Genomic DNA, 10185 nt, shown 5'->3' with positions numbered 1-10185 from the left:
TAAAATTGTCAAATTGAGCGAATTTCACCTAAAACTGATGGAATTAGCAATTTGTCTCTTCAAAAACATTACTCGGCCTTCTCATTGTGAACTTTAGTCTTTGCTGCCATGTTCTTATCTAAAAGAGCAGTGCATTCAGCAAACACAGTGAACAAATAAATAGCAAAAAAAATCAGATAATACACCGATGAGCCACAACATTAAGACCACCGTCAGGAGAAGTGAATAACCTTAATAATCTTGCGACAAAACAACGTTCTCCCGGGAAAGGTGTGGACCTGTCATTGATGTAGATGTTACCCCTGCCCCATAGCAGAGACAGCAGCCATCCCCAGCAGGATGCAGCAGGATGACACACACACACAAGCCGTTAAGGAACAAATTCAAAATAAATAAATAACATGATTAACAGCACAAAGTGTTGACCTGGCCTCCAGATTCACTAGATCTCAAACTGATCAAGTATCAGTTTGAGGCCCCTCCCCTCAACCCACAGGACCCAAATGCCCCCACAAACCAGACTGTGGTGCCAGACACCCACAGGGCACCCTCAGGAGACACATGTCCACTCTCTGATGAATCACAGCTGATTTGGAGGCACAAGGGAGACCTGCACAGTGTTTGGTAAGTGGTCATATAATGTTGAGCATGATCGGTGTAAATATATGTTTAACGTTAGAGCACAAATATTAGCTAAATAAATATTAACTGACCGGGTATAAGTGAAAAGCGTCTCAAATTCATGTGGTATCATGTTTTACGACTGTGAAATCGTAAAACGCATATCAGAAAGATTAGACCTGCAAGCGTAAATCAGTCGGCTTTTGCATAGATGGGATGTTTCTGTTCATGAACATCAGGAGGGAGTGAGGGGAGCAGAGTTCATGGTTAGGTCAGGTATAATGATTAACATCTTGTGTAATTCTTATGCAATTTCTACCAACACAAGTCCCTCACGGCACGTCGTCATTTCCGTTAACAGCAATGAGGGCAGTCTAGCATATTTAAGCGCACACCTAACTGGACAAACACAGTGCAAAGTAAAAACAATGGCAGCTCCACTCGGCAGTTACACGCTGCCTCTGCTCGGAGTCAGCGTCTTCATTGCCGCCCTCACCTTCATCACGTACAAGCTCCTGAGCGGTTACCTGCACAAATGGTTTGCGATGAAGCCCATTCCGGAGGTGGGGACAACGTACCCCTTCATTGGAAATGCACTGGAGTTCAAAACCGATGCTGGAGGTAAGTACTGATCAATCAGTCAGCAAGACTTGCAGGAGCTAGTGTATGTTCTGACGAGCACAGGTGAAACTGTCCCCTTTCCAGTGTCGCACACTTACACTTGTACAGTAGTACACTTGGTTTATTTGGCCTCTTTTGTTTCAGATTTCTTCACCCAAGTTCAAGAATATACGGTGCGGTTCAGGAGTGCTCCGCTGCTTAAAATCTGGGTTGGACCCGTCCCGTTTGTTGTCCTGTTTCATGCTGAAACTGTGGAGGTAAGTTGTCTGCATTTAAAACACTTTCAGAATTTAAACTGTAAATAAAGGCCTCCCCCCTCCACTCCTCTTCCTCCTCCTCCATTAGCCAATTAGTATCACTATAATTATTAATCATTTTGCATACGCCTGTTTGTTTTGTTATTTCTTTCTTTATTACTACTATTATTATTTAAAAAAAATATTAATTGAAGCTTTATATTACTTTATATATTCTTACTACAATATAATAATATGTAATAATTATTATTATTACTGTATTATTATATTCGTAATTTGCTGGTGAACATGCAGTTATCAAATGCAACACCATGTATGGTCTCACACACATGCACACATTGTCAATTCCACAATTTAAATGATAAAAAATAATAATAATAATAATAAACTGTAAATGCAGCATGTTAATGCCCACATGCCCTATATTGCAACAACAAGAGACTAGAGAAGTGTTTCATTTTTTTCCATACTGATGTGCAGTGACAGTGTTTGAAGCTGCTGCACCGCTCTCATTCTGAGCAACTTAACTCTTTCACTGAACGGTGTACGGTGCAGCATTCAAGGCAGACTTTAACCACAAACATTAGGGTCCAAGTGACACTACACTTACAGCTCCCTCCCATTCACTGGGGCATGAACACGACGGCAGCTTTGACTGTCAGGACTTTGCTTTCACCTCCCTAAACTGGATGTCATAAAGTATATGAATAGTTCTAGCTGACACCCATTTCCCATAGGGTACCATGCAAATCATAAATCATACTCTGTCCAAGTCTCCCCTGAACAGCTAGATTTTGTTTAGATGCCATTCTAAATTAAATTTCTTCATATGAGAAGACAAACTGGACCTCATTGTGACATACCATTTTCAAAAAGGATGTGTCTTCAACTCCATGAATAGGAAGAATAAAAAAGAAGGGGTGTGTGGCCCTGTACATAAATAATAGTCTCAACTATAATGTTGTGTAAATTATGTTGATATTGATGATGTGATGGAATGTGTCACTGGGGAAATCCACATGATAAAGCAAAATTAAAAAAATGTAGTTGTCAGTTGTTTATACAGAACTCCATCATCCAGCACTGATACATTTAAAGACGGAGTGGAGGGAATATTTGCTAAAGCTGATCAGAAGACTATATTCATTGGTGGAGATTTCAATATAGATTTGCCGAACCCGAAAAAAAGACATACCATAAAATGACGGATGCACAATGTACAGTACGAGTTCATGTCCCTTGATTATCAAGCCAGGCAGAATAACAGCGCATTGCAACACTCTAATTGACAACATACATGACATGGGAAGCAGTTTAATAAGCAGGCTGCTAATGAATGACGTGAGTGACTATTTTTGTGATCCATGACCGTGACTGTGGAAGAAAAAAAAAAACGAGGATCAAATAAAACCAAATGTAGAAGGAAACTAACAGAAGAATCAATAAATGCATTTGGAACTGAATTATTACCACAAAATCTGAGTGACCTTTATAAAGATTATACCGATTCAGCATATATTTAAGTCCAACAATACAATGCACAAACAGGCAAAATCACATAAATAAGCCATGGATCACAAGAGGACTGCAATGCCCATAATAATAATAATAATTTATACAAATAATTAATTAAATATAGAGCTAAAGAGGCAGAGCATAAGTATAAGAAATATAAAAACAAACTGACTAACATTACAAGACTATGTAAGAAGGAATATTATACTAAACTATTAGAAAATAATAAAACGAATACTAAAGGCATATGCGATAAGTTAAACAGTATTATTAGAAATGGCTCAAAAAGCACAAATTATTCAGAATATTTTATTGACAATGGTAGAAATTTAAATGATAAGAAATGATGTGGTTAATGGTTTCAATGATTTTTTTTGTAAATGTGGGGCCAAAGCTGTCAGAAAAGATAAATGGCAAGAAAGCTAAAGAGATGGGGGTTGGTTGCTGAAGAGTACTTAACAAGAGATCTAAGCTCAATCTACCCCTAACATGTAAACACAAGAGGAATCATAGATATAGTCAACAACTTTAAAATAAATGAATAAATAAAATCTTCCACTGACTGGAAAGGAATTTATATATTCGTTTTTTTTTTGTTTTGGTTTTTTTGTTTTTTTTAAAAGTCGTTAATAGTATCTCAAAGCCACTGGCTAATTAATCATTCACCACCACTGAAGTTATAGCAAAGGAGAAACCTCATTTCACTATCTATAGACCTGTACTGTCACTTTGCCCATTTTCCAAAACACTGGAAGAACTGTTTATACTAAGGTTGCATCATTTTATTGAAAAGCAATTTATTATCAGATTGTCAATATGCCAATTATGGACGTAACAGAAGAAACTGTATAGATTAGATATACATTACGGTATAGATAATGAGAAATATGCTGTAGGAGTATTTATAGATTTAGAAAAAGCATTTCATATTATTAATCATGAAATATTACTACACACGAACACACTGTTTTTAAAGTCATATAAACTGAAATTAAGTGATCTGGTCAAATTTGTTTAAAGCAAGAAACAGTTCACTGCCTGATAATATTCAAAAAAGGTTCAATGACAGGGAAGGGGGTTATAATTTAAGAGGAGAACTTCATTCATTTGTACAACCAAAAAGAGTTACAAAAAAAAGAGACCTTAGGGAGACACATGGAAGAAGACAAGCTTGACAAGTCTGTTATTTATTTACATTATATTACCTTGTACATGTTCCTTTTTTATTTTTAAAGGAATTTAAGACAAGTTGTCGTAAATACTGGTATTTTAAGTATAGTCAGGGGTGCACATATTTGAAAACTTATATTTTGTTATAATTAAATTTTTCATCTGACTAATTTGAAGCTGTATTAGTTTGTCTTGATAAATAAGGTAGTAGGGATATATAAGTTTTATAAGTTCTTTAATGCCATTTATTAATTCATTTAAGTCAGTATATTGTCGTTTACAATGTTTCCTCTTTTTTTTTTTCGTAGCCGGTTATGACAAACCCCATTCACATGGAAAAAGCCTACGTCTACAACTTCCTCCATCCTTGGCTTGGCACTGGTCTACTCACTAGGTACTGTATACCTGTGTGTTGACATGCAAACTCAAACAAGACAGTAACGTAAATCTAATAAAACCACCTGAAGATTAGGACTAATCAGGCTCTGAAAATTAAACCGCTATATACCGATCTTCACCGATCAGGCATAACATCATCAGGATGTTGTAGTGAGGACATTTGGGGAGGTGCCTCTGTGGATCATTTCATAGATATTTGATCCGTTTGGGATCTAGTGAATATAGAGGCCAGGTCAACACCTTTCCACTGTTCTTAATGTTTTTTTTGTTTGTTTGTTTTTTCTGCGTCGTTCCTAAACTGTTTTGTTTGTGTGTGTGTGTGTCAGGCTGCATCCTGTTGATTAGTATCATTGCTATGGGGTGGGGGTTCCTGCTCTGGTCTAGATGGGTGGTACATGTCTAACTTCCACCTGAAAGTAGTTTCAGCAGAACGTCATGTTGTCACAAGATGGTCAGTGTTAGTCACTTCTCCCGTCAGTGGTCATAATGTTGTGGCTAATTAGTATAAATACACTTATAAAGGAAAAAGAAACTTGTTTGGTTATGGAGATCAGTTTTGCCGGACACCACAAGTGTTCACCGCAGTCAGCATTAACCAGGAATCCTTCATCTTTAACTGCTCCAAAAATAAAAAGGGACGACAACTGACGAACAGTAATAATGTGTTAATAATGTGTAAAATTCTCTTTCATGTCGTTGATGTTTTCCTGTGGTGATCAGCACCGGCACAAAGTGGCGTCAGCGGAGGAAGATGCTGACACCCACCTTCCACTTCTCCATCCTGGCGGACTTCTTGGAAGTGATGAACGAGCAGGCCGAGATCCTGGTGGAGAAGCTGGGGAAGCAGGCGGGGAAGGGAAAGTTTAATTGCTTCAGTCACATCACGCTCTGCGCACTGGACATTATCTGTGGTAAGCACGCGGACGCCGGGGAAAGCGCGCGCACATAGCGAATGCTCTGAAGCCTTTGACTGAATTTAGAAAATGTCTTCTCAGAAACTGCGATGGGGAAGAAAATTTATGCGCAGAGTAATTCTGATTCGGAGTACGTCACCAGTGTTTACAAGTGAGTTTCGTTTTTCTACTGACAACAATTATTAGATCACTTCTTCCATGCTCATTGCCTTCATCCCAGCTGTCTTACCCCAGGATGAGCGACATTGTCAGCCGCAGACAGAGGACTCCTTGGCTTTGGTCGGACCTCATCTACAAACTCTTTAGTGAAGGCCGGGAGCACGACAAGACCCTCAAGATCCTCCATAACTTTACATATAAGGTGAGTGAGTTTTCTCGCCGTCATGCAGGAGTCACGTTGGATGCAGTTGCACAACATTCCCGGTCCTGTTCAATTTCAGGTGATAAACGAAAGAGCGGAGAACATGTCAGACAACGATTCAGACAGCGAACCCGAGCAGGGGAAGAAACGGCGGGCCTTCCTGGACATGCTCCTGAAGACCACGTATGAGGACGGCAGCAGAATGAGCCACGAGGACATTCAGGAGGAAGTGGACACCTTCATGTTTAGGGTTAGTGCGTGGAAATAGAGCGACTGCGTTTGTATTTTAAAGGAGCACTCTTAAATATGAATGAACGCCTGTTACATTCAAGCCCTTACCAAACTGATCCACCCAGTGCTGTCTAATCAAAAGCTATATATCACCGTGTTGCACAACTCAAGCGTCCAAGGATGATTACTGATGCTGCAGATGATAAAGCATGATAAAGCTTTCAGAGGAAGGTTTACAGTCTTAAAAAAAAAAAAAAGAAAGAAACCACTGGCATGTCTTTTCCTCATTTGAGGACAGTGGGAGGGGAAGGAGATAAACGTTCAACACTGTACTGGAGGCTTTAAAGCTGCACTATTACATATTTGTTTGTATTAATAATGGACTAAATGTTACAAGTGTTTGTTACTAATGAGAAATGCAAATGTGTAGCTTGGCTGTGTGACAGTTTTGAGGCAAAAAAATAATAATTTCTGCAGCTTTAAAGTCTTCTGAAAATCTTTTTTTTTTTCCTTTTAAATGCCTCTATTCAACATCCTTTATGTTACAGGGCCACGACACTACAGCAGCCTCCATGAACTGGGCCCTGCATCTGCTGGGCAGCCACCCGGAGGTGCACAAAAAAGTCCAACAGGAGCTACAGGAGGTGTTCGGTAACAGATCACTGTCTTTCTCACTATAACATAACAGAGTGTAGATATAGCATGACCTCTGTGCATTTTCCCATGATGTAATGTAGTGGCCCATGCAGCTATAGTAAACACCAGGTAGAGGACCTCGGATGCCCTCAAGCACTGTAAACCTTTTCCTTATCTTATCCAGGGGTTTTTTTGTTTTTTCTGTCAATAGCTGCATCCAGGTAGACTATATGCCAGAGATCAAAGGCTGTCTGATTTCAACTTCTGTATCTCTGCTTAGTAATCTACTCCGAGAGGAAGAGTTCAGCAGTGTTTACTTAATGTCCAAAGGTTCGTCCAACCGGCCCGTCAACGCAGACGATCTGAAGAAGCTGAAATACCTGGAGTGCGTGATCAAGGAGGCTCTGCGACTGTTTCCCTCTGTGCCTTTCTTCGCCCGGAGCCTCGGCGAAGACTGCCACATCAGTGAGTCGCAGATGCGTGATGAAATTTGAATGAAACGCTCACTTTGCCGGTCGCAAACCCCTCTACGGTGGTGCTACTTTTTCCACAAGGGACGGGGAAGCCATGGCTTCCTCTGTTATCTTTCCTTTGTCACAGAGAGTTCATTGTGGGGTGCTGCTGCCGCCGCTTCTTCCAGATTTATGAAAAAGATTCAGTGGCAAAGTGTGTGTGTGTGTCAAATCTGGTGTCAACTGTGAAACCAAAGGTGGTTAGGTCTCTTTTAACTTGGCTTTTATTTTACGCTCATTTAGCTCATTGATTTTGTCAATTTTAAGTTTTGTTTTTGGGAAGTCACAGCGTCGTGTCGCTGGCCTATCAGTGCCTCTTATATTTACTGCCAGTTGAACATTATCACGTATACATGGCAGCCTTCTGCCCTCATTCTTTCCATCTCATCTCACCAAAGCATCAGCGTTATCTAGCTAGGTCTGCGCACTGCGCATAGGTCATGTTTATGTATATTTCTCTATCTGACTGTTTGGGGATTGACTATCTCTGCAGAGTTTTCTTTGCACATTCACTGAGAGCCACCCTCACATAAAAGTTACCCGATAAAGGATGCCTCATTCCTGTTAGCTCAGTTCAGGGAATATGTTGACGTTACTTTGACTGGAACACTGTTCTGACAATCAGCTCGTATTTTTTGCACATTAGAATTTTTTTTCAAGTGATGGCCTTGTTTTCTTCCCTCAAAACACACCAAACAATTATGCTTATGATGGTCTCTGGCTAAACTGTAGAAAAGTCTCCAGTTGTTATAAACCAGTTAGTTTGGAGAGCTCACATCTGTTCACCACAGCACACAAAGAGTGAAGACATTTTGTTTTTTTTTTTAATTGTAGATGGTTTCAAGGTTCCCAAAGGTGCGAATGCGATCATCATCACCTACGGTCTTCACCGCGACCCGCGATACTTCCCCGAGCCCGAGGAGTTCAGGCCCGAGCGTTTTCTGCCTGAGAACTCAGTAGGAAGGCCGGCCTATGCGTACATCCCCTTCTCAGCAGGACTTCGCAACTGTATCGGTAAGAGCAGTGTAACGATACTTTCATTCCTCAGCGAGGCTATAAACCACTCCGTTAAAGCAAGCGGTTTTTGAATTACCGTAACTCACAATGGTTTGCCAATTGACAAAATTCAAAGTGTGGCCAAACGCTGGGAAGTTGTGCTTTTGTCTGGAAGACCTTCGTGACATCTCACTAACTTCCTGGGCTCCCAACCTGCAGTTCGTCATCATTACTATAATGACCGTTTTTTTTCTTTAAAGTGCAACTTCCCAGAGTTCAGCCACAGTGCGTTACGGTAATTCAAATACCCCAAGCAGTTTTTTTTTGTTTTGTTTTTTAATCTGCAGGCGGATGTTTACATCTTAAAGGGTTAAATCACCTCTTACACCAGAGCTGTATGTTTGTTTTTGTTTTTTGTGATGTTCTTCAGGTCAGCGTTTTGCACTGATGGAGGAAAAGGTCGTCTTGGCTTCCATTCTGCGCAACTTCAACGTCGAAGCCTGTCAGACACGCGAAGAGCTTCGCCCAGTTGGAGAACTCATCCTGCGGCCTGAGAAGGGCATCTGGATCAAACTGGAAAAGGCATTTTAGCGATTGCACGCCCATAGTCATGGATGTAATTACAGACTATTCCCTCTCTGCGTCTCAGCAAAGAGTGACAGCAAAAATATTTAGTTCGAACTTTCAAAAAGCCACAAACAGCCGGACTCCTCATAAAGACTGGAGCTAAGCTGCTCATTAACTGCTCATTGTGAAACGCATCATTGATTATTAACTTTGGGAAAATGAGATAAATGACTCCATCGCACTGGAGTCGGTCACTGACGTGTGACCTAGTTTCTAGGTCACCTGCTTTATAAGAAATATTAAGTAGTCTCAAGATTTGACCTTGTTCAGACCTTTTTCGGTTATTTTATTGTCAGTAACTGCAGTTCCAGGAGGAAATATTGTGCATGCTACATTATGTACGGTGTGGAAGATAAATGCATCAGTAACTCTAGCACTTCCAGTTTCACATTATGCTCTACACATATTTTGAGGTATTAGTTGGTAATGAAATTCCAAATCCCCTAACTCAGAGGTCCATAACCAGGCTTAATAATATACACTTTACATATTTATTACATTTACAAACCCTGCAGCAAAGACAAGCCTTTCATTTGTGGAGCTTTTCCTATGAATGTTTCCTAGGAATTTTCAAACCCTACCTGCAGTTTTTTACACCTGCATGTCCCCATGTAATAAAGTTTGATTACTGTATTATTGGATGATAACATGTTTACAATGCTTCGTGTGTATTTTTTTTTAGTATTTTTTTAACTTGAGGGAGAAACAAGCATGCAGTATACCTCAGCAGTAATGGCAATAGTAGTATAACAACATGGTAGTAAAAATAGCTTATTATTGACATACAGGTGACCATATTGGTCCAGAAAAATCTAAATCAAGGTCGCAGAATCCCTATTAACTATTGACGCAAAACACTGAAACAGACAACCTACCCACTGTATATCCTGGATACAGACTATTGATTACAATTTCCAATAATGCAACTGAGCAACAATCTTTGCCATATTTGTTGTTTGTTTTTTTGTTTTTTTGCTTTTTTGCTAAACCTAAATCATCTATATCTATTTAATGTCCACTTGTAGGGAGGCAGCACACACTAATCTTCAGGGTATATCTCAGTTTCACCAATTTACCGCCATCAGACCATGATGACTGATGCTCTGATGAAGGCCACCAGGCCAATTTGGTGAAAATTGAGAGTTGTCCTCAAGATCAGTGGTTCTCAACATTTTTTTCTTACAGTAGCATACTGTCTTATTTTCAAATAGCATATTCACAATAAGACTGTAAAGATTGTAACAGGCTGTGCCCTGTGAATACTAGGATGGTGTAACACAGTGTGGACTTTTTACTCTGAATGAATGCAGTCTTGAAGGATGCTT

The 10185-nt window shown here is 39.9% G+C and overlaps 1 protein-coding gene across 2 annotated transcripts; it reads left to right on the top strand.

The window, feature by feature from the left end:
* The first annotated feature begins 575 nt into the window (after positions 1 to 575).
* LOC125004692 (cytochrome P450 4V2) lies at positions 576 to 9797 on the top strand. Of its 2 annotated transcripts, XM_047579519.1 has the most exons (12): positions 576 to 624; positions 983 to 1242; positions 1387 to 1499; positions 4493 to 4578; positions 5304 to 5494; positions 5579 to 5648; positions 5732 to 5858; positions 5938 to 6108; positions 6638 to 6740; positions 7056 to 7190; positions 8072 to 8251; positions 8664 to 9797. In XM_047579519.1, exons 2-12 carry the CDS (start codon positions 1050 to 1052, stop codon positions 8822 to 8824), a joined length of 1530 nt encoding a protein of 509 aa, XP_047435475.1. In that variant the 5' UTR covers positions 576 to 624; positions 983 to 1049; the 3' UTR covers positions 8825 to 9797. The 2 variants fall into 2 exon arrangements, with proteins under 2 accessions (XP_047435475.1, XP_047435474.1); XM_047579518.1 differs by lacking the exon at positions 576 to 624 and having other exon boundaries at positions 867 to 1242.
* The last annotated feature ends 388 nt before the right edge of the window (positions 9798 to 10185 follow it).

This window comes from Mugil cephalus, chromosome 2 (assembly GCF_022458985.1).
Source record: "Mugil cephalus isolate CIBA_MC_2020 chromosome 2, CIBA_Mcephalus_1.1, whole genome shotgun sequence".
Taxonomy (NCBI): Eukaryota; Metazoa; Chordata; class Actinopteri; order Mugiliformes; family Mugilidae; genus Mugil; species Mugil cephalus.
This window is presented reverse-complemented; position numbering and strand designations above follow the sequence as displayed.

Coding starts and splice junctions, on each gene's coding strand:
- LOC125004692 (XM_047579518.1), top strand. CDS start 885: ATGGTTAGGTCAGGTATAATGATTAACATCTTGTGTAATTCTTATGCA. Junction 6,109..6,637: donor TGGACACCTTCATGTTTAGG/GTTAGTGCGTGG, acceptor TTTATGTTACAG/GGCCACGACACTACAGCAGC. Junction 7,191..8,071: donor CGGCGAAGACTGCCACATCA/GTGAGTCGCAGA, acceptor TTTTAATTGTAG/ATGGTTTCAAGGTTCCCAAA.